The sequence below is a fragment of the Equus caballus genome, chromosome 2, assembly GCF_041296265.1.
Source record: "Equus caballus isolate H_3958 breed thoroughbred chromosome 2, TB-T2T, whole genome shotgun sequence".
Lineage (NCBI taxonomy): Eukaryota > Metazoa > Chordata > Mammalia > Perissodactyla > Equidae > Equus > Equus caballus.
Genome location: NC_091685.1, coordinates 2,854,258 through 2,881,958, shown reverse-complemented (window position 1 = coordinate 2,881,958; position 27,701 = coordinate 2,854,258). Strand labels below are relative to the sequence as shown.

At 48.8% G+C, this 27,701-nt stretch overlaps 1 protein-coding gene across 3 annotated transcripts in view; it reads right to left on the bottom strand.

Moving 5' to 3' along the window:
• Positions 1-2,093: 2,093 nt before the first annotated feature.
• C8B (complement C8 beta chain) overlaps positions 2,094-27,701 on the bottom strand; it is a 36,266-nt gene continuing 10,658 nt past the window's right edge. For all 3 annotated transcript variants that reach the window (XM_070247574.1, XM_070247567.1, XM_014737502.3), the window contains 9 exons: positions 26,298-26,439; positions 23,721-23,853; positions 21,314-21,511; positions 17,826-18,066; positions 15,834-15,962; positions 13,312-13,475; positions 6,319-6,472; positions 4,583-4,651; positions 2,094-2,417 (listed from right to left, as the gene is read on the bottom strand). In XM_070247574.1, the coding sequence (XP_070103675.1) occupies positions 2,266-2,417; positions 4,583-4,651; positions 6,319-6,472; positions 13,312-13,475; positions 15,834-15,962; positions 17,826-18,066; positions 21,314-21,511; positions 23,721-23,853; positions 26,298-26,439 (1,382 nt within the window). In that variant the 3' untranslated portion in view covers positions 2,094-2,265. The remainder of the gene's footprint in view (positions 2,418-4,582; positions 4,652-6,318; positions 6,473-13,311; positions 13,476-15,833; positions 15,963-17,825; positions 18,067-21,313; positions 21,512-23,720; positions 23,854-26,297; positions 26,440-27,701) is intronic.

Here is a 27,701-nt window from a genome sequence, read left to right as displayed (position 1 = left end):
GCCCCACGCACACGGCAGCTCCTGCACGCATACGCCGGTGCAAGCTATGGTTGCCAAGATTTTCCAAAAGCACAGTTTGCATTTATTTTGTTTAATTCTTACATTATGTCTCAGCCTCCTCCTAAATGCATTTGCTTGCAAAAAGAGCCACGAGGGGAAGTTCAGCCCACAAATAAGAATATAATCACGACACAGTTTAGCAGTGCCTGGGCGTCACCCGGGTATTCACCGGTGCTCCGCAATTCAATTGTCTCTCCTTCAAGACCATATTTAATAGGATAAACAATTCCTGCTAAATGCAATAAATGTGAACCCGGGCTGTCATCTCCATAATCAACTCAAATTTCCCATTAGAAGCGAGGGCTGTGATTGCGATTCGGAATTTAATTTGGCGGCGCTGGCTTCAACGTGCCGGTGTCGGCTTCGTGGGACCCTCCCATCAAGCAAAGACAGAACTGCTCGTCCCTGTCTCTGGGGAATCTTAAAAGAAGACAGATTATAACTCAAGAAGATTATACGGCCTCAGTATAATGAAAGAGATAAAACATTATTGGATTAGCCTGTTGAAATAACAGCAGACAGCAAAGCAATAATATTAAGGCAAACAAGGCCCAGAGCCGTCAGCTCGATGGCGGGGACACAGGGACGCAGCAAGGCAGACGGAGCCCCCACGCCTGCCGCCACACCCTGGAGCAGTAAGAATCAGCTCCTCCCTGTGGTTGTTCCATCGACTCCGTTCCAGGACGGCTTGTTGGGCCAGACTGTTAGGCAGCGGTGACCGATGCTTTTGTGTCGTGGACCTGCTAAGGCTGAGGCCCCAGCGCCAAGCCCAGGGGCCAACTTGAAGCAGATGATGTGGCTGAGAACAAACTGGTTGAAAATGAATAGGATGAACCAATTCATTGTCAACCAACTGGGTTTTTTTCCCCCAGCAATTTGATTTCAACAAATTATATGAAGTTCTGCAATCAGACAGGAAGCAGCCACGAACAGAGAAAATATTAAGGGGTGTTTTAGTGTGATGGAATGAATGACAGCGATAAAGCTTCCATGATCACTTGACTCAACCTAAAAGAAATATTTTGGTTTTTAGGACCGCGTTTTTATTCTCCTCTTCAAACACCTCCCTCTCCAAAATGGGATTTGCTCAAAAGCACAGGTGAGCACGGTAGACTGCCCAGAGCTGGGGAGGGCACACTGCCCTCCGCCGTCCCCTTGAACTTGGCTGTTCAAGTGCTTCCTCTTCCAGCCACCACCACCCCTCCTCTTTTGTTTTCTTTAGCTTTCTTCTGTCTTTTTTAACTCTTTCATTCAGTGATCAGGTTCCCGGGCTCTTGTCTCCAGCTCAGGGTCATCTCTGGGCAGCACTCACGTTACAATTCAGCTGTGCCCCAGAACTCCTGCTTCCAACATACACAACCAGCCCCTCCCTGTGCTCAGCATCGAGGGAGCTGAGGACCGAGGATCCACTCTCCTGGGGACACAGTGGGCGGGGACTTGTCGACAGCACACCCTGCCGTCAGCACTTTCTTCTACATTTTATTTCATAAAAAGTCCTTTGTTAATCAAGCGCCCGCTTATTGAGAGGAAAGAAGCATATGATAGGTGAAGTTGAAACCCTGGAGCCCGAGGGCTCAGGTGCGACACGCAGCTCTGCCCCTTCCTAGCCGTGTGACCCTGGACAAGTCACTCAGCGTCCTGAGCTCCAGGTGCCCAGCTTCTCGTGAGACTGACGCAGCATCCGCCTTATAAGGCTGCACAAGGATGGGGTGAATTAACACGCCAAGCACCACGGCCGGCACACAGTAATCCTTCAATAAATACTAACTGCCACAGCCGTGGAACGCGACAGTGCACTCCTCAGGGGAGAAACATCTCAATACACATAGTCATGGCTTCGTTCCTGGGCACCTGCCGTGTGCCAGTCGCTGCGGGGAAGTAGGGCTTCAGTGTGAATAACTCCCAACACAGTTCCCGGCTGGTCCTTAACGTGAGTGGAATAACATCGGAGAGATGAGTAAAGCGAGGATTGCCAAGACGCTTAAGCCCTCGAGGAGCCTAGAATTACTGTTAACTATTCGCTCAAATCAATGTGTGTTTTACAAATAACATCTTTATTTTAAACATCCTGATGGCACTGCCCTCCACCCTTGGGCCAGCTGCAGGCGGGAGCTGGTGTGGGAGTGAGCCGGCCTGAGCTCCCGGGCTCAGAGCTCTCCTGCTCGCAGTCCGCAGGCGCGTCATCTGCTGGAAGCTCTCCCTTCCTTAACAGCTGAGTGTTTCTGCCGCGGGACCCCAGCAGGGGCGGCCCCCGTTTTGAGGAGGTGGATTGTTGCACTGCCTTTGTCTTGTTTTACGTCCTCCAGAACACGGAGACCAGTTTGACCAGCAATTCCATTTCCCATCAATGGGGACATCTATAAGAAAGAAGGCCAATGAATATTAATTAGCTCTTATTGTACTCTGGTGCCCTACAAGTGGGGTGGGGTATATAAGCCAAGAGCCTTTGGGAATCCGAATATCCGGTCTCGCCACTCTGGTCAACTGTCCTCCTTCCAGGTCATCGTGCTTGCCATGCTCCCTTCCACCACAGGGCCTTTGCACATGCAGTTCCCCCTGGCCCAGAATATTCTTTCTTCCTCTATTCATCTGGTCAATCCTATTCACCCTTCAGGTCTCAGTTTAAGTGTTATTTCCTCAGGGAAAACTTCTCTGACCCCTAACTCCCCATCTATTCTCCATATTTTAAACCCTCAGGGCATTTCATAGCAGTTGCTACATTTGAAACTTTACATGTATTTCTGGGACAATTCAAATGATATTGGTCTTTCTAACTAAAGAGTAAGCTCTGTGATGACAGCAACAGTATGTGATTTGCTCACCACTGAATCCCAGCACCTAAGCTGGCCCATAGGAGGTCCTTAGTAAATATTCATTGAATGAATGAACGAATGAATGGTTTCCAGCTTAGACACTTCCCAGCTATAGGACGCTGGATGGGCTATGTCTTCGCAAGGTGTGAAACAGGAGCTCCGTTACTGAGTGTGAGCGCCGTGTATTTCAGACAGGGTGATAACACACACTGTGCTCCCCGCCCCCGGGGACCTTTGTTTCTCCCTGGAGGAGTTTTTGGTTGTTGATGAGATTGGCAAATAATTAATTACGTCCATCATGATCATGTGTGTCTGGCTGAGTCACTAAGTGGCAGCGTAATTCGGGATGCACTACTCGACATCTCTGGGCGCTCCCGACTCGTGCAGTGGGAAGGCTGCAGGAGGAGGGTTCCGGTCTCCTCCCACAGGTGGAAGTCTGCGGCTGTGCGCCTGCACACTCACGGGGAGAGCATGCGCGGCTGCTGAGACACACGCAGGACAGGAAGAGAGGAGGGAAGCCAGCCCTGAGCACCTCCCGGGGAGGGAGCAGTGCGGGCAGGTACAGGGAACGCAGTGTCCCCGGACCCTGGACCTGAACCTGTGCGTACTCGCTGTGTGACCACCAGGCGGGTTAGTGAGCGACCCACTGAGCCTCAGTTTTTCCATCTAGAAAACGGGTATGGTAATGATATCTACTTGTTGAGGTCACTGTGAGGATTAAATGAGTTAATATGTGTCAAATGCAAAGTAACACTCTTTATTTTGCTCTAAAACAAACTAACCAGTATTTATTTTGCTCTTACAATGTGTTGGGCACCATTCTACGTGCTTTATATGCATCATGAGAAACTGAAGACAAGTCCGTGAGGTAGTTAACATCATCATCTCCATTTCACAGAGGAGGAAACTGAGGCACAAGGAAGTCAAGGAAGTTGCTCAAGGTCACAGCTATTAAATGATGGAGATGGAATTTGAACCCAAGCTGTGTCCACGCACTCAGCAAGGTGCCTGGTACACAGTAAAGTACCTAATACATTGTTGTTTTTATTGGATGTGCCATTTCCTTTTTTAATGGTATTACTAAAAAGTCACAGAAAGGAAAAGAAAGGGAGGCAGAGTGGGGGTTGAGAGCTCTTAGAGTAAACCGACCAAAAGACAGAGCTGGATGGCATCTCAACGAGAGTCTAATCTTTCCTCTGTTAATTCAACACGTCACTGAGCAGCAATGGTGCCAGGCTGTGGGGACACAGCGATAAATGGAATATGGTCCCCGCTCACAGATGCAGGGGAGACACACGCACGGCCCAAAATATGATGTGTTAAGAGCTAGAATAGGCATAGGACCAAAGTTCTACAGGAGCCCCCAGGAGGAGGAATTAACTCGTTCTACTTGGGGGATTAGAAGAATTGTTGCAGAAGGAGGGGCATCTGTGCTGGATTTTGAGGGATGAATAAGAGTTCACGAAATAAAAAAAAAGAAGCTAAGCTTTCCAAAGACAAGAAGCAAGCGCCAGGCATCAGGAGTCCTGCAACATGAAGCACTCTCCGTTTGTGAAAATAACGAATATAAAGCCGGGAGCCAGGATGGGCCTCGAGTTTCAGAGCGTCCAGCTCCCTCCCCCGCACCCCCTCCTTGCTCTTGCCCTTTTGAACGTTCTCTGGACTTCCCCAGAGTACCCTTTCCCAGCCGACTCTCAGAGACTCCTTACTTTTCCGATCGGTGACCTCACAGCCTGGGCCTCGGAATCCGACAGGACAGATGCATTCACAGCGTGACTCTGAGAAGGCAATGCAGAGAGAGTGAATGACACCATGCGAAGCCCAGAACTCGTGAAGCCAGCCCTCCACATTGCCGCTTTCCTAGTAGGTTAGAATCGGGCAAACATTTAGTTGAGTGGTTTGAAATAAAAAGGTTCAGTGCCAAGAATACCCACTCCTTTCTTGAGGATCCTTTGTTCATGAAAGGGTGTTCATGGGGAATTATATGGAGTTGTTGAGGAAAACTACTCATTAGCTGACATCTGACCTAGACTTGTAAGTTTTCAGGGTCAAAAGCTACATTACTGAGGTCGCTGGGGCCAATGGTCACTGATTCTCAGTTTCACCAGAAGTAACTGTCTAGCTTTTGCTTGAATACCTCTAGTGATGGGGAACTCACTATCCTTAGATGTCTCATCCTTTCTTTAGCCAGTTCTTTCTCCCTGAGAACAGGTTGGCTCTGGAGTCCCCTCTGTTGAGCTCGCTCCATCCACGGGGGTTCTGCCCTGACCGCAGCTGGCTCCCTGGGCTGGGATCTGTTGCGACAAGCTGCTCCTGATCCCTGTTTTGGCGTCTTGCTGGATTAGACTCTTCCTTAGAGTTTTGCTCGCCCATCACCACAGGAGCATCAGATCTCGGGTCCCAGCCTCTCCCAAGTTTGCCCTGCCCACAGCAGTGGTCCTGGATGTGACCCCTGAAGTTAGCAATCAACTTCTGGTGGCCCATCGATGCCGCCACTCCCAATCTTCTTGCCCTGGACTCTCAGGAGATGCACAAAGAGTTTCTCCTGCTCAGCCTGGGCCCCTTCTCTGACCAGGAGAGACTCCCTGAGCCCACCCCCACTCCTTGGTGGAGACCACACAGTCTCAGCCTGCTCCTGTCCTTAGTTTAATGCTGCTGTCACCCACGGTGTCCTCTGCGGCTGGAACCTGGGTACCCCGATGGCCAGAATAGCATGTGCTAGTGGCCTGCATCCTGATGTCTCGGGAGATTAACACCTGTACACAGCAGCGTAACTCTTTGCTCAAGTCTCCCTGTCCCACTAGTCTACAAGGTCAGCGAACCATGGGTCCTATCTGCCGGGGAGTCCAGCCACAGAGCCTCCCTGTCCTCGCCCTACAGCGGAATCCGCTGGTGGGCTTTTCTAAGGTCCATCCCAGGGATGCACTTGGCTGACTTTGGGCCGAGGCCCAGGGCTCCGTGTCTATGACAAACGCCCGGGGTGACCCTCGCGTGAGCCTGGGCTGAGCTCTGCCGCCTCAGAGGAATCTCGCGCTTCGCCTGAGTGCGGGGCCTCCTTGGTCCGGTGCCACCTCTCTGTGCTCCAGGCGGCGGGCGTTTCAGTGACAGCGAGTCACACCTGGCCGCGGATTACAACTACCTGGGGCGGGGCCTCCTCCAGAGAGCCTCGCGTTAGGGATCCGGACTCAGGTGGCTCTAAGGCACAACCAGGGCGGAGGAGCTCAGCTTCAGAGGCTCCACCGGGCCAGGGCGCTCTTTCTTCCCCTCAGAGAATGAAGAGAGCTTTATGACAGCCCCAGGGCCGGGGCAGAGGCCTAGGACTGCCCAGAAACTCTTCTCGAGATACTCTGGAGGGGGTGTGGGTTTGATAACGTGCCCAGGCCCCACAGCCAGCCCCTCCAGATGACGGCTTCCATGAGGGACGCCAGCTGCCCGGAATCAGCACCTTTTAGGACAGGGACTCCGTTCCCTCGGCAGGGAGCACAATGGCAGGAGCTGACTTCCTTCTGGAACTCCTCCAGGGCCTGCTTCATGTTCTGCCTCACTGTGCTGGAGTAGGCAAAGTCTGCGGCTGTCACCAGTTCATACAGAGGTTCTGCCTGGGCAGGGAGGAAAGGCATTTATTTCAACAGGCAGCGTTCATCAAGCAGGAGCATGAAGCAAGGCCCCACAGGTGTCGGCGAGGTGTCGACGCCCGGGGACCACCAGCGGATTCGTATGGAAGTAAATGTCTGTCACACCTTGTAGATGCATGCCCCATCCTCTCTGTGTCCCACCCCACCCAAAATCCACAAATAAGCTCATTCAAGTTCAGGTCAACAAACACTCACTGAGTACTCCTAAGTGCCAGGCATGGAGCACTAGTACCGACTCGGATAAAAGCCCTGCTTTCAGGAAACCCAGCCTCCACAGATGGAGACGGGCACTCTAACGGGCTCTCACAGGCAGCCAGGTGCCGGCGGAAGGTAGTGATGGGGAGAGCGGAGCAGGTGGCTGATCTGTCTTTGGAGGGGAGAGGAGGTGATTTTGAAGTAGCTCTTTGAAAGCATTATAGGAGCATTGTCCCTACACCACTCCCCACTCCAAACCTGTCAAAATCATTCATGTCACGCAAGAGCCACCAGCAGGAAGCCTCTCCCAACCTCCAAGGCTCACAGAACACCTTCCTGCCAGGAAACACTCAGAATACCGTCTGTACTACCCATCCGACACAAATTCTCTCTTGGCTCCTTTGTGGTCATTACATTTTTGTGTGTTGAAGTCTCTTTTCTTCCCCCTCTAATTAGACTGCAAGCTCCTGGAGATCAGGACTATACACCGCTCAGCTCGGTGTCTCTGGGGACCCACGGGAGCCTAGGGAGAACCCCTGATGGCAGTGTAGGGATGAATGAGGTGGGATGTGAGGCCTCAGCAGGGCAGTGGCAGCTGGCATGGAGGAGAGGGTATGGGGAGCAGAAACACAGAAGCAGAGAGGGCCACGCTGGTGGCTCCGTGGGCACAGCAGTGTTTGAGAAGGGGAAGCCACAGATGGATGTGATGGTGTTTGTGGGCTAGAAAAAAACAGAGGCGAAGCCCAGAGAGGTGGTTAAAAATGTTCAAAGCCAAAAAAACACCCCACAAAAACACACATGTTTAGAGCCTCTTGGCTCTTGTTTCAGCTCCAGGGCCGGGTTCCTCTCCAGCTTTTGTTTGTGATCCTCCCTAATCCAGACCTGGAGAGTTTAGGGTCTGTCTAAATGCAGGCAATCATGCCTAATAGAAGCCTCCGGTGGGAAGAAAATTGCTTCCATTTCTTAATGCACCTGACGCTGACCTTTACTCCAGTGGGCAAAGCAAGGCCCCTTGGTGGTCCCATTGTCTCACCGTTTTGTGGTCAATGAATTGATCCAGAGGCTGTTTGCAGAACCGTCCAGCCTGCTGGCCACCCACGGGGGCGGGCTGCGAGGGAAGCTGGGGTTTGCTGCACGCCAGTGATGGGCTCCTCCAACGATCTGCATCCCCTGCCCGAACACCTTGAAAGGCTGCCTTTAGCCACCAGGCATTTTCCTACCAGCACTGAGATTTGCTCCAGGAGAGAGCAAGTCAGCAGCAAAACTGGAATATACCTGGCACATATCCTGTGCGCCAGGAGCTGTGGGGGCCATTTGCAAATATGATCCCACTTCATCGTCATAGGGCAGCAATTATGAGCCCCATTTCAGGTGAGGGTAAGTAACTTGAACAAAGTCGGGGAACTCATAAAAGAGTATTGCCAGGATTCTAACCCCAAGCCTTTGCTTTCATTGCTAGTTTATGTCCATTATTGACAAAAATGGCTTGATTGTTGCCATTTCCAACCTCTCTGCCAGGGTTCTCCAAATCTTGCAGACTACGGTTGGCCTTGGAATTGAGCAGCAATTCCAGGACTTCCCAGTCCCTTTTTAACTTAACTTGGCTCATTTATCTGTGTTTTTGGCTTGCTGGTCCCTTTTCCCTGTCTTTTGATCTCTTTTCTTCTCTTCTTCCTTCCTTTCCCCCTCAACTCCTCCCTCCCTCTTTCTTCCTCATTTCTCCCCCAAATACACAGTCCCAACTACTCACATTGATCATTGGATGCTCAGCACACTTGCCCTTGTGAAAATTTTATTTCTCATATTGCTGCAAGGAGATGTTGGTGTCCTCTATTAAAGTCCATGCCGTCCTCTATAATGGACCCTGGTGAGGGCCGTTCTTAATGAGAACAAATCACTGTTGTCATAGCAAGCATTGATTAGGCGCTGAAGTGAATGCAAACATTACCTAAGTTAAGCTGCACAACAATCTTACCAGCTAGGTAGTCTTCTGTATCCCCATTCTACAGATGAAAAGCCTGAGGCACAGAAAAGTGGGTTGACCAGAGTCACACAATAAGTAGCGGAAACGGATCTGAACTGTCACCATTGTGGTTTGTATCCTTTCAGTATATATTTTTGGATAGGTAGATGGACAGATATGCACAGCAAATTGGTGGCGTAAGAAAAGCGCATTTTTATATTCTACTTTTTTCACTTAAGGTCATATTATGAGCATTCTTCCATGCCATTCTCTATTCCTTGATGAAATGATCTCTTATGGCTGTGTAGTGTCCTGGAGCAGGGATGAACGACAGTCTATTCAACTCTTCCCGTTAGTGAATCTTTTGATTGTTTCCTTTATTTTCTCTTTTGCTACTACAAATAATATAAAACAAGGCATGTTTTTACACATACATCTTTACCAACTTTTAAGTTATTTCTTTACTCAATTCTTGCATTTGAGGTTACTGGATCAAAAGCTATAACCATTCTCAAGGTTTTGGATGTATATGGTTACGTTCTTTTCTTAAAGTATTGTACCAATTTATAGTCCCATCTCATTTTATAAAAGTGTCCATCTCGTCGCTCTCAATTTCATGGAATGTTATAGATTTTTAATCATTTTCAATTTGATAGGTGAAAAATAATAGTGCCTGGTTATTTTAATTTTCATTTTTCATTCCTAGAGAAGTTCGAAATTTTACATCCTTATTCACTGTCTGAGTTCTTCACTATTCATCCTATTCACTGCCTATTTTCCTTTGAGATGTGTCTTTCTTATAAATTGCATCATTCCTTATACATTAAGGATTTCATTTGTGGCAAAATTATTTTGCGGATGGGTTATCTGCCATTTAATTATATATTCACAGTTTCCCTTTTTGAAGTTCCGAGTTCATCTTGGGGGTGAGATCCAGCAGTCCACGCCCAACATCATCTCACCAGGCGGTGCCACCACCATGTCTGTACCATGAACCTTCTCTTGGCCAGAGAATTTGCTTCCAGAGAATCTTGGGGTAAGTTGATTTAGAAAGGTGTGATGGTCATTATCACTGCCTACCAAACACATCAGCTTCTTTTCCTTCTGCGTACGTGGGAGGGCTGCAACTCCCCGCTGTCCTTAAGGGCAGGCTTGCCACGTGACATGTTCTGAGCAGGGAAAGGTGAGCAGAGGGAGTGTCCCTTCCAGGCTGAAGCTTCCGGAGCCGAGGGAGGTGACTCCCCATTCCCTCCCCACTGCTGTGCTCATCTTGGGAGCACATGACAAGATACATCCTCCCTCGCCTGGGTCCCGGGGTGGCATTGTAAAAGCCCCCTCACCAATACACTTGGGACACGTTGTGTGATTGAGAGAGAAATTTTTGTTGTACTAAGTCGCTGAGGTTTAGGGGTTGTTTCACTGCAGCACACCATAGGCTTCCCTGACCTCTGTGTGAGCACCATGCACTACTCTGTTTTTTCCATTCTGCGGCAGGCAATGCCCAGGCTCTGCGCAATGACTTCTCCATCAGCCCGGGTCCCGGACCACAGCCTACCACCCTGACTGTTGCAGAAATGTACACAGCTGATAGACTTCGTGACTAGGGTTGCCAGCACATACAGAATAACCAGTTAAAACCAAATTTCAGATAAACCACAAATAATTTTTTAGTGTAAGTATATCCCATGAAATGTTTGGGAGATGCTTATATTAAAAAATTAGTCCTTATTTATCTGAAATTCCGATTTAACCAGACATCTTGCAGTTTCATTTGCTAAATCTGGCAACACTTTATGTGACCTCGTTAATATCTCAGAATGTCTTTGGGATTTTTCATCCACTAATGGCCATTTCACTGGGCATTTTCTTCAAGACTTTGTGGTTGTCCCTTCATTGTCTTGAGGCATTTAGTGTTGCAAAGAATTCTAAGGCCAGAACGACTTTTACTTTTGTAGGATATATTCTTTCCTAAAAGTAAAACAAATTCACCAGGATGTGTTTCAGTATTGTTTCGTTTTCAGTACTTTTGCCAACTTTTCACTCAGCTGTTCATTCTGCATCATCAGCTCAGGAGTGTTACCCTTATTACGTGCTTGATTAATGCATCTTCACGTTTAATCTCGTCTCTTTCTCAGGAAGAGGTCTCTGAGTTGTAGATTTCCACTTCTGTACTCTCTGTCCATCACATTTCTTTTCTGTCATTGTTTTAATCTCTTTGTCTTTTGCTTTTGCATTACAAGAACATTTTTATGGTACCTTCCACATCACTGACTCAATTTTCTGCAGCGTCAATTCTGTTCTTTATAGTTGCCAATGTAAGTTTTAATTCTGCTACTGTGCTTTTGGTTTCATATATTCCGCCACTTTCCTTTTCATTTGATTAGTGTCTAAACATCTCAGCTTCTATTTTTTATTTCATAAATTCCTCATTTTCTTGAATTTTATTATAATCTCAAAGCAAATGCATTCTAAAATTTACTTCTGGTTTTAGACATATGCTTGTTTCTGCATCTTGAATGTAATTTCAATCTTTTGTTTTCAAAATTCTCTTTATTTGTCCATTGCTTTTTCTTAACTCTTATTTGACAAAAGAACTCTCTCTCTGTGTCTAAAGTTTGCCGGTAAACAGTGTGAATGGGCTCTTCTGGGGCCTCCTTCCCTGCCCACCTGCCTTCCGCAGGAATCATGTTTTCAGATCTTGATCTTCAAGACTGGTTCATGTACATAAGCCTTGGCCAACACTCTGTGTAGGCATTGCTTATCTAGTGGGTTCTGCTGTCCTGGAAAGCAATCGCCACTCCAGCCACCTGGTAAGCTGACTTTGCAGAGAAGAATGGTTCTGAGATATTGTGAAGGCATCTGCCGTTTTCCCTTGCCAGCAAGAGTGAGACATCCACAATGTATGTGTCCAACTCAGGTTACGGACTTTCAGAGAAAGTGCATAAAAACCTTCAACAATCCTGCCTCCCCTACTCCTGAAAACGCCCCTCATTCTCTGATGTCTTGCCCCTTTCAGCCCACACAGCCCTTCATAGCACGACACTGAGAGTGGGTGTGACTTTCCACTCTACCCTACGTGTACTGGGAAGCCTCGTGCCTTCAGTAAAGTGCTCTGAGGTGGTGTGCAGGCCTCTTTGAGACGCTTAGCATGCTAACATGCCCTCTCTCTCACACACACTCACACACTCTGCCCCCACATCCCATATCACGTCATATGCGTGGCACTTGACATTCCCGATGCCCAGGCTGGTACATCCAACCTATTTAGATAGGCAACCTGGGCAATCCATTGACTCTCAGTTAACAAAAAAAGAGACTTAGGTAAGATATAAATAAAAAGTAAGTACCAGGGATCTATTTTCCCCTGGACTCTGTTCTCTCCCATGCCCAAATGTGATACCAACCAATGTCACCATGCCCTCAGCCAATTCCAGATTTCTCTGGAGCTACCTGCAACCTGTGGCTGACTTTATCTTTCTTGATGCTTGCCAGCAACTATATACTAAGTGTCACTACTAAATAAGTGGCAGAAGAAAGGATCTTAATGGCAGCCTTCCTGCTCTACAGCAACTATGCATTTGGCACACAAAAAAAGATACTATGGGAAATTGCCAGCATTGGGAACTGCAGCACCTCCCGTCAGAGCTCCAGCCCCTCAACTCCCCTCCTTGGCTGCAAGAGTAAATCTCTAGGGGGTGGACCCTGGACCATCAATGACTGTACAGACAACAGCAAGAAGAAGACAGTGCAAGATGCGACATGGATACCAAGCTCAAGTCCCCACAGGCAAGGACCTACCACTGCTGATGGGTATGACAGTCCTGTCCTAGCAAACGTCTTTTTAGTTTAAGGTTGCAGAACTTCTCTTGTTTGGGTGACAGGTGGTGCGGATCATTATTTGTTATTCACCACACCCACAGGAAAGTCAGGAGGAGAGGGAAGAGGTCAAAGTCTCCGGTCTGGACCTAACAGAGGCTCTTGAGCAGCCACAGATGGATGCGACCTCTGTGACCTTGACTTTAATCAGCCACCAAATGAAGGTAAGCAGACTTAATTTTGCAGCCTCGGGAGGATTAGATGAAATAACATTCCTGAAGCCCCTGGCAGACTGTCATGAATATAATAGGTGCCCCAAACATGTTAGCAACTAGCAGCGTGTACTATCCTGTCCTGTAAGACCGTCATGCCTGTCTGTATCTTACTGTTCAGCAGAGACTGTATTTTTCATCCTTGCATCTTCCCCTGCTTTCCTCCCGGGCCTTGGCTCCTATTACATTACAGGAACTTAGCAACTGTTTGTTGGTTGAATGAACGAATGTTTAAATGAACAAATAACTGAATGAGTGATCTTCTGATGAAATGGAAATAATACAAATTGAAGAAGCCTGGAATTAGAAGCCGATGTTTCATTTCCTTTAGTGACTTGGGGGCCCAAGTGAGAGGGAGTCAGGGGTTTCTAGCTGGTGTGGAACAGTATATTGTAAGCAGTTCACTCCAGATGTATATTCCACTATAAGGCATGTGCCTCCAGATTAGGGTCTGGGTCTTATTGAGCTCTATGTCCCATCCCCTGGCTCATAGTAGCCCCTCGTAAGCTGTTTTCTGAATAGAGGAAAGGGTGGGTTGAGCAGCTGCCCAGCTGTACCTTAATCTTGATGATGTCTGGGTTGTACTGCACCGCGTCTCCCCACTCCTGCATCAGGTCTGCTGTTGGCAGCTGCTTGTATGCCAGGGCGGTGATGTACTCACTTGCCCCTCCTCTCACAAGGACCACCAAGTCATCCACCATGGTGTTTCTCTTGTTTCTTTCTGGAAAGGACAGAGATCCAGCATGTCAGAGGATTGACTTTCTCACTCTGGAGTTTACTACAACCCAACCAACAACCTGGTTACCATAATATTCACTGAGCTTACCCTGGGGATGCTGTTAGACAAGACATGTCCCTTCCAGCCAGGGAGTCATGGTGCAAGAGGCTCACCCGGTCATATATGACACAAGCTGGGGGCAGGACAAGGAAAGGATATTTATTGAGCACCTATAAATGCCAGTCACTAAATGAGTCTATGGAAGATAGAGAGCTAATAAACAGATAGATAGATGCATACATACCTACAGATAGACTGATAGACCATAGATGGTAAATAGATTGGTGGGTAGATATATCCATCTATCCATCCATACATACATACACAGGGATAAATTGATAAATCACAGATAGGTAAGTAGATTGATAGATAGGTAGCGGGATTATTGATGATTTACGTGTCAGTCCTAATCTAAGTTTTGTATGAGTATTAACTCACTTAATCTTCACTATGAAAGAGGACTATATAATCCTTACTTTGCAGATAAGAAATCTTAGGTTCTAGGGGTGAAAGAATTTACCCAACTACCCTGGCCAAGCTGTAAGCTCTATCACTTCCTTGTGTGGATGTCAAAGGTGGGGACATTTGTAAAGCCTGGGCTCTGCATGTGATAGATACCCTCTGAAGACTGTCTACTCTAAAGTGATCATTATTTTGACTTCTCACGGAGTTTGCTAGAAAGCCTTCAATCATATCTGTGAGTTATTCTCACTCTAATTCGTCTGTGTGCCCCATGCCAAAGGAACTGGTGTGAAGTGACCACTCAGCTCTGAGCCTGCAACACCTGGGCATCATAAAGAAGGAGTCTTGTATACTGTTGGTAGGAGTGTGGATTGGTACAACCATTTTAGCAAACAGCTTGGCATTGTCTAGTCTAGCAAAAGTACATACTCTACAATCCAACAGTTCCACTCCTTGGGTATTCCCTGGAGAAACACTTGCACGTGTGCACCAGATAACGGTACGAGAATGTTCACAGAAGCATTGCTGATAATCACTTGAAATAGGAAATAACGCAAATTCAACAGTAGAATGGACAAAGACAAGTGTTACATTCATACAATAAAATACTATGCAGCAATGGAAATGAATTACACAAAAACAGGATGTTGAATAAAAAAAAACAGAATAGAAAAGATTACATGCCATCTGTAAAAGTTCAAAAACAAGCAACACTAAGCCATATTGGTTAATGATACCTGTGGGTGGTAAAACTACTGAGAAAGGAAGGATGTGTTTAACGCAGACGTCAGGATGGTGTTATCTCCAAAAAAGAAGGCGGAGTTGTGATTGCAAGGGCTTCTGAGGTGCTGGCAAGCTTCTACCTAGTGACCAGTGGGAGCTTCCTTTACAAAGCCTTTTTAAACAGCACCTACATTTTATGCACGCTTCCCTGTGTAAGACGCATCTTCCAACCCAGTCCCACCAAATGAACAAACAACATCAACCACACATCGGTAACAGTGCAAGAGATGGTTCTAGACCACCAGTTAGTTTTTGTGGTTGTTGTTTTATTTTGTTTTGTTTCAGCTATGGAGCTCTTTCTTCACAGATCATCCAGGCACAAGCTTAGCAACCAGAGCAGAGGAAGGAGAGCTGCTCGGGGCGCAGAGGCTCGGGGATTGAGCGCCGCGGATCAGCCTCTCTCCAACTCCGGGGGCTGTGTGGATTCCCAGCTCCCTTGCATAGCCTCCAAGTTCCCTGATCCCAGACACTTGGCTCTACCTCCTGGCTTCAATACCCACCTCCTGGTCTCTCCTGCCTCATGGGCCCTGCTTCACACTTTGTGGCTTTGCCTGCTCTTCTGTATTGCCATTGGCTTAGGTAAGGACTAGCTTCCTTACCTGCCTCCCCACCTCCTCCCCCTGCCCCCGACCCCAGATCCCACCACTAGCCAGGCCAACTCCCAGACCCTGAAGTAAATTTCCATTGTTAGATCTTTTTATTTTCTGCCTAAAACACAACCTTGACACTTTACTCCTCCAGAGGCAATTCAAACAATCCCTCCCTTAGGAAGCCGCCTTGATGCTCCACACTGGCGTTTGGTGCTTATCACTGCCTTGCCATTGCTTCTTTCATTGTCTGCCTCCTGCATGGGAGCACCATGATGGTAGGAATACAATTTTATTCACTTTTGTATACTCATCACATAGTAGGAGTAAATTTTGATTGAATGAATTACTATTATTTCAATCGAAATGCCTTGGAATATCCAGTCTTTAGCTTAAAGAAAGATTGGATCCAAGGGTGCTAGAGAGGGAAAGCTGAGAAGCATAGAAGTCACACGTCCCCGCCACTCACCTTCGATTTCCTTCAGAATACGCTGGCATTTGTCCACCGACACACCCAGCTTGACATAGACCATTGTGATGGCAGCACCAATCTTAAAATCATTTTTGGCACAGGCAAGGACATCCTTGAGAGAGTAATCTGAAAGCAAAGGAAGAGGCTCAGGACCTGAAGGTAATTTGTCCTGTCCCTTTTCTGTGATTGACTCCAAAGGCCCGGCCCTTCCTGGATGTCCTGGGGCCCCGCAGGGACTCAGACTCAAATGAATGGGTGAGCAGCTTGATGACAAGAAATGCAGGCAGCTTCAGGGCAGAGACCTCGTAAGAGAGCAGTGTCAACCGCCCCTTCCAGCCACCTCAAAGATTCCAAGGGGTCTGCTGCCCTCCAAAGAGGGAGAGCGCTCAGAGCTGTTTTCTAAAACTGCGGGTCCTCATCAAGGCTCGAGGCGCTGATCCAGTGATCTGTCCACCTTCCCTCGCCCACGCTCTCCATTCTCTGCTACAGGAGAAAGAGTTTGTTGATTGATTAATTGAGATGATGAAGGTGGAGTGTCGGGTATAGGACCTGGCAAAGGGAAGGAGCCAACTTCCCTTATTTCTTCAACATTTTTGGATCCTTTGCCACTGGTTCCTCCCTAGCTCTCCCCAAGGCATCCTTCTCTCCTGGGCCTGCTGGAATCTCAGGTGGGACTTGTAAGCACCTTTCCGTAGCACTGAGGCCAGTACAAGGAGAGGAGAGCGACTGTGATGACTAAGCTTGTCTAGGAACATTCCTGTAGGTCAGTTGTCCCCCAAGCATGTTCCTTGAAACATGAATCTATGAGAATACCTCTTAGAATTCTTGTAATAGTAAGTATTACAAGAAAAGAGCTTCTGTGGCCAAGTAAGTATGAGCAGTGTCGTAGCAGAAGCGGCAAAGTCATTTCACGGCAGTGTTTGCGGGACTCCAGAAGTGGGATCTATCATGCTTTCCCCACTTAGCTGATCACAGAGCCCGTTCATAGGAAGCAGTCTGAGGAACTGAGAAAACTACTTTTGAAACTACTGGTATGGAGGAAGGCACCCTCGATCTTGGCAAGACTGGGGCCACGCTGACATAAATTTACATTATGTACCATGGGTCCTCTTGCAAGTTCACTAGACTGACAACCAACGCCTGGCTCCGCCACAGCAAACCGTGTGACCCAGGGCAGGTCCCTTAAGCTGACAAATGTCGTGATGTAGGAAAGAATACTGGATTGAGAAGCAGGGTTCACCCCTTAGACTCGTACCTGACTGTGCTTGGAAAGACCTGGAATCTCCGTATGGAGAGTAGACTGCAGAGGAAGAGTGGGAGGCGGGTTCTGGTTTGGAGGCTATGGTCATAACCTGCAACCTGGCCACTTAGTGTGAACTATGACCAGCAACATTGGCATCACCTCAAAGCTTGTCAGAAATGTGGAATCTTGTGTCTCACTGCAAACTTACTGAACGAGAATCTCTCTCTTACAAGATTCAAAGATAATTCGCATTCACATTAAATTTTGCGAAACACTCGTCCTGAGGTGAGCTTAAGGTGGTAACAGTAAAGAGAGAGAGAAAATACAATTTGAGAATAGAGCTGATGGAACTTGCTAATAGATTAGAAGGAAAGAAAAATAATCGAGGTTGACTTCTAGACTTTTGGCTTGATCCACTGGTTGGATGGGTGGAACCATTCTGAGATGTGGATGCCTGTGTAAGAAACACATTTGAGGAAGAAAAGCAAAAGTTCTCTTTGGAGACATGTCAAGTTTGCAATGGTCATTAAGACATTCAAGTGGAGATATCAAGGAGGCATTTGGCCGTAAGCTCTGGGGCGTGGAGAAGAGGTCCAGGGTGGGTGCATACCTCGGGAGTCCCCTGCATGTTGACGGCATTTAGAGCCGTGAGACGGGATGCCATTGTCTAGAGAGAGTAAAGTAGGCCCAGCGACTCCCGGAGCTCACGTGCCCCACCAGGGAGGCCACAGTCCCGCGGGCAGTACCTGCTCTCTCCATGGCCTCTTTGTTCATAATGAGAGTGTACTCATAAATGCCGCCGAGCACGGCCTCGGTGATGTAGTGGGTCCCGAAGTCGCGGAAGAGGTCCCGGTACTCCCCGTAGCCGTACTCCAGGGGCAGCTGCTTGACTCTCTGAAGGAATTCGTAATGCAGCATGAGGCTTCTGGGTTTCAGCTTGTAATGGGCCACTTCAAGGTCAGAACGCGCGTGCAGAAATGTGCTTTTCTAAATGAAATACCAACATGGGAAAACCAGACCTTTAAAGTTAGGAATCTGGAACGAGAAGATGAACTTTACAAATACCATCCAATGTCGTGGCCTGGGGTCAGCACTCTTATGATTCCTTTAGGATGCTTCAGGGAAGACGGCCTCTTTGACAAGCCCTCATGTCTCATAAATATTCTGATGTCCTTTTCGGCTTGGAAGAGCTTGCTCTTAACTCACCCCACTACAGCAACACATAAGGAACGAGAAGGGTGGGTAACCAGAAACAGACACGGCAAGGAGCAGCCGGTGCGCAGGGGGCAGCTCTGATGAGGGACGGGGTTTGCTGACCTACAAAGGCAACCTCTTCGTCTGTGCTTCTTAAACTCTAAGGAAAATCCACTCAGGAAAGAGTAAAATTGGGGCTTCAGGAAGGCTGGACATTGCCGTTCATGGCAAGACTCAGCAAACTACAGCCCGCACACCACATCTGGTGCCTGGTTTGTGGCTAAAGTTTTACTGGAATGCAGCCAGGCCCATTTGTTAATGTCCATAGCTGCTCTCCCACTACATGGCAGAACTGAGTAGTTACGACAGAGATCGTATGGCCCTATGAAGCCTAAAATATTTACTCTCTGGCCCTTTACAGAAAAAGTTTGGTGACCCCTGTTGGGTGAGGCGGACTGAAACGCAGTGATCCTGATGAGGTGCAAGCGCGCAGGAGGATTCGGATGCTCTGAGGGGAGAGGTTCCTCCACCAGGATGTCGGCAAAGGAAGAGGCGGAGGGGAAACGTGCGGAAGGTGCATTCTGCCCCAATCTTAAAACTTCCTGCCAGCTTGACCTATCAGCTCTATGAAGCCATGCCAGCTCCGGCCGTGCCCACCGCCAGGCCCCTCAGGTTCCTGCCTTGCTCTCGCCCGTTCTAGTCCTGCCCCACGACTCATGCCTCTTCCTGCTCCCTCGCCCTTCCAACCTAAGCAGTCACGAGGTGCTCTGTTCATGAGTTTTCTAAATATTTTAGGTTTCATCTCCTGCTTGGGTTATAATAGGAGCTTCCCCACTGATCACCCTTCTTCCTCCAGCCTGCCTTCAATGCTCCAATCAGAGTTGACGGCCGAAAACTCTGATGGTATTATTAGAATGCCCCTCTAAGCTTAAAACACACCCTGAACTGACTCTCTACTGCCTCCAGGACAAAATCAACTCCCTTACTGTGCACATAAGAACTTCACAATCTGTCCCCCATGGTCTCTCTGTGTCAATGTCTACAACCCTGAAGTACTCCTCCCCATAACTTACCATTTCCCGCCGTCCACACCGTACATCAGCACTCGTCACCTTCTCGCTGTTACCCACATCTGCCGTTCTCTTTCATAAAACGATTTTGCTCATGCTGTTCCTTCTGCCTGAAATGCTCTTCCCCTACTTTTCTGCCTGACACCCACCTACTTATATTTTAAATTCCCGCTTAGCTGTGCTGCCTATTTGATACCATCCCTGAATTTCTGAGACACACACTGCATTTTCCAGGGTTGCATTGCACTTTGCTTATATTTCCTTTATAGTGGATAGCATGCTGTATTACAACCAATGTGCAAAATTAAGAATAAGCTATCTGCATACACGTTTACCTCTCCCATTAGACTGGGAGCTTGAAGGCAAGAACCATGTTATATTTGTCTTTAGGCCTCAAGTCTCTAGCGAAGGGCCTAGCACAACGTAAGCCCTCTATATAACTGGCTGTGTAAGGAGGGAGGAAGGTGAAACGGAGTGAGCAAATGGATGAGACTCTTTGTTTTCTCCCCTCACAAGGTAAGTTCCTTTTAATCAGTCCAATCCTTCATCACAGTCTTTCAGTCTTGAGCACCTACTAAGCGCCATCCTAAATCTAAAGATGAAAGAAACAGCCTCTGCCCCCGAGGAGCTCACAGCCTAGATGGTAAGGGAGAATAGGGAAAGACAATGACAGTCTAACTAATGTTCGCTACCCATTTGCAGCAGCAGAGACCTGGCTGAGGCCCTCACCATCTCTTTTTTCTCATATGAATCACCGTAGACATCTTGACCTCCTCCATGTTTGCCTTGGACTAATTTTCTATCACATCACATCCAGGTTGAAAACTCCCAGCGACTAGAGAACGAAATGCACCTTCCTCACTCTGGCATTCAAGGTTCCTCACGTCTGCCTGTCACCTGTTTGCCAATATCACATCCCCTCACTTCCCAGTCCGATCCCACCTCTTCTAAGTCACCGGCTTTCACCATCACCTTATGGGGGCGAGGGAGCAGACGATATGAATAGATTAGTACCCCAGAAACATTTTTCTGGCAGCCCATAAATTTGAAGGGGTAAGTTGGATACAGGAGACGCTTTAGGGGGGCCAAGCAAGAGATGAAAGGGCCTGGGCTGGTTAAGATGTAATCAGAGTTAGATTAAGAAGGGTGGAGAATTATACTGAAGGATTTGGTGGCCAATGAATGTGGAAATGAAGAGGAAAGAGAGCCAAGCACCATTCTGAAACTCTCAGCCTGGAGAAGTAGAAGGAGCAAAACTGCTATTTAACACAGAAAATTTAGGGGCAGAACTTGCTTTGGAGTGTCAGCAAGGCATCCAGGTAATGAGGCCAGGAAGGTGGGTGGTGCCGGTCAGAGCTGAACAGAAAGGTCAGAAGCAGTGACGAAGGGCTTGGCTTGTCCTTGCAGAGGTGAGGGGAGGCGAGCAGAAGAGGCTGCCCGGGGTGGCTAGAGAGTAAGAAGAGAAGATGTCCACAAGTTAAATAAAGTACAGGTGGGGATATTAGAACCCAGGCAGGAAACTGATAAGAGCAGAAAGAAAGCAGGAGAAACAGGCAGTGGTGGTGTGGTCAGCTCCACCAGACGCCCCAAGAAGTCAGAGACGAGTCTTGGGTGGCATTCAGAGGGGAATTTCAGCTGAATGCTTAGGATGGAAGTCAAATTGCTGGGGGTGAAAAGTCTCCAGAGATGGTTTGTCTGGAAAGGCTACAATCTCAAGCTTAATGGAAACTAAGGAAAGAAGCTTATTAGAAAATGAGAGAAAATAATTATGGAAGACCACCACCGCCTGGTCTTTCTAAAAAGTGAGTTAATGTAAGACCAAGTTATTTTTTATGAAAAGCTTTTTAAGACAACAGAAATATGACTGGTTGCTGGGACTAGTAGAGATGCAGAATACAGACCATCTGTGGGCATGAAAATTCAAACGAATACATAGAAATTAAAGAGCAGTGGAAGGAAAGGGTACTTACAGTGTGAGAGAATCGTTTGGTTCTGCTAATAAAATGCTTGGCATTACCACTTGCTGAACTAATGCCAAGTTCAAATATTCCAGGTTTTTTAAAACCAAAGCTGAAACGAGACATACTAGTTGCTGTCTCTGTGACATTATGTTCAAAATCTGAGTACGACTCATATTCTGTCAGCGCAAATTCATATTTGCCTTGAGTCTAAAGGAAGAAAAGAGAAAACGTTTCTTACTTCATTTGACTTAGATCAGCTGAGTCCAAGTCAACAGACATCCGCTGTGCACATGCTGGGCTCTTGACGAGGTGCTCTGAATGCAGAAAACTCAGGGCCAACTGTGTCCCCACCCAGGGCTCCTGATCCACTGGGAGAGACACAGGTGCTCAATACTGCGGGGCGGTACTCAGAGGTGGGTGCTTGATTTGGATTCCAACTGGCAGACGTGGGGGAGAGCATTCGGGGCTGTGGGCTCAGAGGAGGCAAAGGCGCGGAGGCGAAGGCACAAAGGCGGGAAAAAGCAGGATGAATTGCAGAGGCTGCAGGGACTCTAGTGCGCAAGAGCGAGGGGAAGGGAGGGCACGTGAGAGGATGTGCTGAGGCTCTGGGATCGCCTCTGAAATTTGGACTTCATCCAAAGATGGGCCAGCAGAGGAGGCAGCGAGCCTCAGATCGTTCTGGGACAGAAGGGCAGTGGAACTGGAGGGTGGGCTGGGGGCAGAGAGGCAGGCTGCAAAGGAGAGCTCTTGGCTCAAAAGTCAGTGCTCATCGTCCTGTGCACGGGGAGCTGCCAAGGGTGCTGCCTCGGTGTCCCGGGAGTGACCAGACCTGAATTGTCTCCACCTCACTCCCAGTGGCTCTGGATGTCTGCGGTTCCCATAACACCCCAGCTGCTGAGGAAGGAAGGGGAGCAGAGTGACTCTGAGAGCGGCCTGGGGTGGAACACCAGTTTTAGTCGTCTGACCTTGGAGAGATGACTTCACCTCTCTAAGCCTCAGTTTCTTCACGTGTAAAATGGAGATACCTCCTCGCACTGGGCTTGTTCTGAGGGTTGAGTTTATACGGTAATCACTGGCACAGCATTCAGCACCGGCCGTGGGAAGGCCGATCACCTGCGCCAGAGAGGCTGCAGCTGGTGGGCCTGGGCCGGGAGGGCCTGTTTCTCCTGAGCCCCTTTCTTCTTTTCTGGCCAACAAGTCTGTGCAGGGTTGGAGCAGGGTGGCGAGAGGAGGCAGCACCAGCCTTGAGGGCTGCACAGATTTAGAAGTGGGAGCTACCATCCAGCTGACCGAGTCCAGCGCCTTCACTTTACAGATGAGGAAACTGAGGCAGAGTAGACAGGGAACTCAGCCTAAGGTGACACGGCGGGCTGTGCAGAGCCGGGCCTGGAACGGCATCTGCCTCGGTCCCAAGGGTATGTGTCACGCGGTAGCATCGTCTGTCCTGAGCCCTCTCTGTGAGGCTAGCTTTAGGGCTGCGTGTTAAGCACAGCACAGGCTTCTATCAGGAGGGCATTTTCTAACTTATCCTTTGAACCATTATGGTTCTAACAGGCCAGGGCTTGGTAACAACCAGAGTTAACATTTCCTGAGGGCTCACCACTAACCAGGTGTTGTGTGCACGAAGCATTTACACCTGTTACCTAATCCTCTCCCAGGGGGGCGGAACCACGATGACCCCCGATTTAAAGACAGGGACACGTGGGATCACACAGATGGGAAATGGCAGAGCCCCCGAGCCTCTGAGACTCCAGGTCCTAAGCACACGTCTATCTTCATGGTTTGTGGTTGGTGCCGTCCAGTCGATTCTGACCCCTGGCGCCCGCATCCAGCAGAGTGGAATCGGCTGGGTCTTTGTGCGCCAGCCTCTCCCCTTCCAGCACTGCAACAGACAGCACTCCGCTGCTGTTCACCGGGTTTTCATGGCCAATTTTTTCAGAAGTGGGTGGCCAGGTCCTTCCTCCTAGCCTGTCTAGTCTGGAAGGTCCACTGAAACTTTGAAATACCCGTGGCAGAGCTTTCAGCATCCCAGCAACACACAGCCGCCACAGTATACACCCGGCAGTCGTTGGTGTGATTCCCTGACCGGGAAACGAACTCGGGCCTCGGTGTGAGAGCGCCCCGTCTGAACCAGCAGACCCCCGGGCTGGCTCTCTTCATGGGAGCGAGTGAAATTACTGTTAGTATGATCACTGCCACTACAACTACTGCTCTTAGTAGACACAGCATGCCGGCCTCACCACTGAGGCTCCAGGAAGGAACCACCCATTTCACACTTGAAGAAGTGAAGCTCAAAGGGAAAGCGTGATGCATGTGAGCACCCATAGCGAGCAGGGCCGGCCCTCAACTGCGCTAGCTGGCTCCTCAGCGAGTGCTCCCTCCACCGCCCTGCAGTGGCATCCTGGCTGTGACGTACCTGTGGGCTGTAGCTTTCCACGTTGTACGGCTTCCTAAACCTCGTGTTCAGTATGTAATGAGGGGAGCATGCACCACCGTAATACCTGTGATCAAGAACTGGGCCCTCCAAACGGTTTGTAAACAAATTTATCCTGTAGGGGAGGCACACAGAGGAGGCAAGTTAGGGTAATCCAGGTGTGTGATCTCGACTGGTAGATCTACTAAGTGAAACCAAAATTCCCTGGCACAGCATTCAAGGCCCTTGATATGGGATGGAACCAGCTTTCCGGCTTTGTCCCTGGCTGCTCCCAGCCACACTGTATCCAGTCTGCAGCCATCTGCAGGTCCTGCTCTTCCTCCAACCTGCTCTGCTCCTTCTCTTTGTGTTAGTGCTGTTCCCTGTGCCCAGAACACCCTTCCAGCCATTCACAGTCTTATCTCTTTCTTATCTTTCAAGATGAGCTCTGTTGCTGCCTTGTGGGAAGGCTCCACTGATCCTTGTACCAAGCTGGGTTAGAGGCCCTCGTAAGACCTCGTGCTCACCCCCTTGTGCATTTATTGTTCTGTACTATTACAGTTGCCTGACAAGAATGGTCTAGCATAACAGGTAAGAACACGGGCTCTGGAGTCAGACGCCTGGGATCAAATCCCTGTTCTGCCATTTATTAGTTACGTGACCTCGGGCAAACCAGTTAACCTCTCTGTACCTCGGTCTCCTCATCTGTAAACAGGGACAAGGAAAGCACCTCCCTCACAGGGTTGTTGAGAGGGTTACACGAGAACATACGTGTTGGGTGTGCAGAACACTGCTTGGTCGGTGACAAATGTGTGCTGTTATTTATGGGTCTGTTGCCCCCACTAGAGTGTGTGCTTCGAGAGGGTGGTGGATTCCTTCTGAAATTCTGTGTGACCCCATCACAAGGCACTAAAACAGTCATCGTTTCCTGTGGGTCTAACTGGAAACAGACACAGCAGTGGGTGGCTCCAAGCACTGCCTTATTTAGTGTCCCCAAAGCCCTGGGCAGTGGAGACCATTATGTCCATTTAGAGAGGATGGCTGCAGCCTCTCATTGGACAGCACCCTCACCTCCCCCAGGGCGGCCTCCATCCCAACTCCTCTTCCACAGAAGGCTCTGTGGAAGGAGTTCTGGCTCCTTGCAGCTTCCGCCCCCACAGCCTCGGCTCTGTTCCTAACAGAATTGTCTTAGGCTCTCTTTCCCAAGACAGAGTTCCAGGTATCATAATAGTGCATATTTATTTATTTTATTTAACAAATATAATGTGGTGCTTACTCTGTGGGGCACTGTTCTAATTAATTTACACCTATTGGCTCATTTCACCCTTGTGAGGATGAACCTTATGAGATAGGTATTGCTATTATACCATTTTGCAGATGAGGAAAGTGAGGGACAGAGAGGGTGATTGACCTGCCCCAGGTCTCACGGCCAGCCGCAACTGGTAGGCCAGGATTCGGAAGTCTGAGGGTCTGGTTCATGAAGCGAGTCTGCACTGCACGAGCCGATTACAATCACCCTGGCTTCTTTAGTCCTCACAGACCTTCACAGAGGGGTGTTATCCACTTCCTCTACAGACCACGAGGTGAAAGCCCCGCACAGAGAGGTGGCCCGCCCGAGGTCCCGCAGCCAGGGAGCTGTCCGTCTGCCCCTCCTCCAGGGTGCAGCGGACTCTACCACTGGCTCCGAATGTCCGCTCTGTCACCCTCCCGAGCTGTGTGACCCCAGGAGCTCTCGTGACTTTTCCTGGCCTCGATTTCCTTATTCAGGAGGTGGGGATTATAATAACTAGCTCATAAGGTGGTCCTGACGGGAGGCCTTGCTGCAGGAGGGGTCTCTCTGTCTAATGACAGCCTTTCAGGATTGAGATGTGATCTTTGTTTAGGAAGAAGGTGACTTCCATTCATGGTCACTGTCCTCCCCACTCTGCGTCACGCAGGACGGTTTCTACTGCATATGAGGGGTCTGCACTCCCCCTCCTGGAGGCTGAGAAACTGCAGAAGGTGGCAGGCAAGCAGGACAAACGCCAGGCCAGTCCCGCCTCTTCTGACCTTGCTCTCTGACCTCACCAGAGGACTGGACCAACTCAGAGATCCCCAGAAGCTTGAAACACAGATCGATTGCAGGCCCATCCCAGAAATCCGTTCCTTCTCTAATTACTTAGGAGCCTCTCCTCTGGACCAGGCCCTCTGCTGGGGCCTAGTGATGCAGAAAAAGACGGAACCCCCCTCGCAAGTTGAGCGAGGTGAGCTAAGAAAGCGCCTCACACAGTCACATAGCAGGTGTGAGATAAACATTCACCCCAGCCCTCGCCCGGAGCCTGTGTGGTCTCCATGCACAACTTGTCCCTGGGGTTCCTAACCCCACCCCGTGTGGCCCGTGTCTCCCTAGGGGACATGCTCCTCAGGCTCCTTGGAAGTGTCCTCAGAGAGCAGCCTCAAGCATCCACTGACACTACAGTCTTTTTCCAGGAAGGAAAAAAGAAGGAACGCTGCTTCTATCAGCTCCCTTCCTCTCTCTTCTCCAGAATTGCATGCAGTGTTGTGTCTTCCCATCCACACAATGGGAAGACGGTAACTTACCCAGTGGCCAGACGGCCAATTGCCCAGTATTGGTCCATTTCATGCTGGCATTTTTTATAAATCCTCCTACAGTTTGCCTCATCTGACTGGTCTCCACAGTCGTTGTCCCCATTGCAGAGAAGTCTGCGGTTTATACACCTCCCTGGACGGAGAAAGGGTGTGACCCACAGTCACGTGGCTGTCCAGAGGGGAACTGACATCGCGTGAGCACCTACTGTGCGCCAGACACTTTGCTGCCTTTAATGCTCTGGAACAATTAGTCCTCATGTCCCCAGGTGATCAGTAATGGCATCAGCAGAGAGGCCAGTGTTGCATTTCTGGAAGCTTTGAGGGGAGATTATTAAGGGTGGGGAAAGAGGAAGTGCCTCACAGGGAGGGGTCAGGTGGCCAGGCAGCAGGGAAGTCTGCACTCGGCTCCCTGAGGCTGGGGAGAGGAGGTGGGTTTGGTGGGTCGTGTAAGCAGTACTAACTGTGTGCCCTTCCATATGTTACCCACCCCGCCTCAATTTACTCATCTGTAAAATGGGCAAGTCAGCATACCTGCCCCCCCAGGGTTGTTGGGGCTTTAAGTGAGCAAATAGCACAGCACTGACTCACGGTAGGTGTGGATAAGTGCTGTTATTCCTACAGTTCGTGTTTTGTGGGCCACGTCCACATTGCTAATAAATATTTGCAGCAGGATTGGAACCTATAAGTGTCTAATCACAAATTCTTCCCACTAAACCACACTGTCTTCAGCACCATAGCTACTTGGACTATTTTTAGACGATAGAAATATTTGCACTGTATGTTTAAACTTATTCACAGCACTTTGGCTTCCTTTAAACTCTTTGCCCCACTGACTTGGTTTCCTTTCTTATCTGTATGTTCTTGGGGTAAAGCCATAAGGCGACCGGTGACCCTGTTTCCTGACATGTGTCTGGTCACTTGAACCAAAGTTCTTAGGGGTTAAAGGCAAAAGAATAACAATCTGGTTTTCAAACTGTTTCTTACAAGGCGTTTAAACTAGAGCCTGCCCAAGTAACCATTATGGCTGTGGTCAGCATCACGGAACGCTGGCCATAATGAGTCCGTGGACACACTGTAAAAAAGTCTTTCAGATTTATTGGATGGAATTTTGCATTTGCAATAAGCCCTAGAAATTGCTCTAAGAATCCCTAACTCTTTCCTGCAATATCCTGAAGCACGGTGAATGTAGAGAGCTGCACCTCCCATCGAGATAATTTGAAGCAAAATATTCTTATTTTTGCTGGCGACTTGAAGAAATGGAGAGGCATATGTTAGCTTGAATTAGCTACATGAATGAGTTGAAAAGACAAGTGTTTACTTAGTTCTGCAGCTGATGATTATTCATTCGTGTGCTCCTTCCTTCCTTCCTCTGTCTGACCATCCATCTGTCCCTTT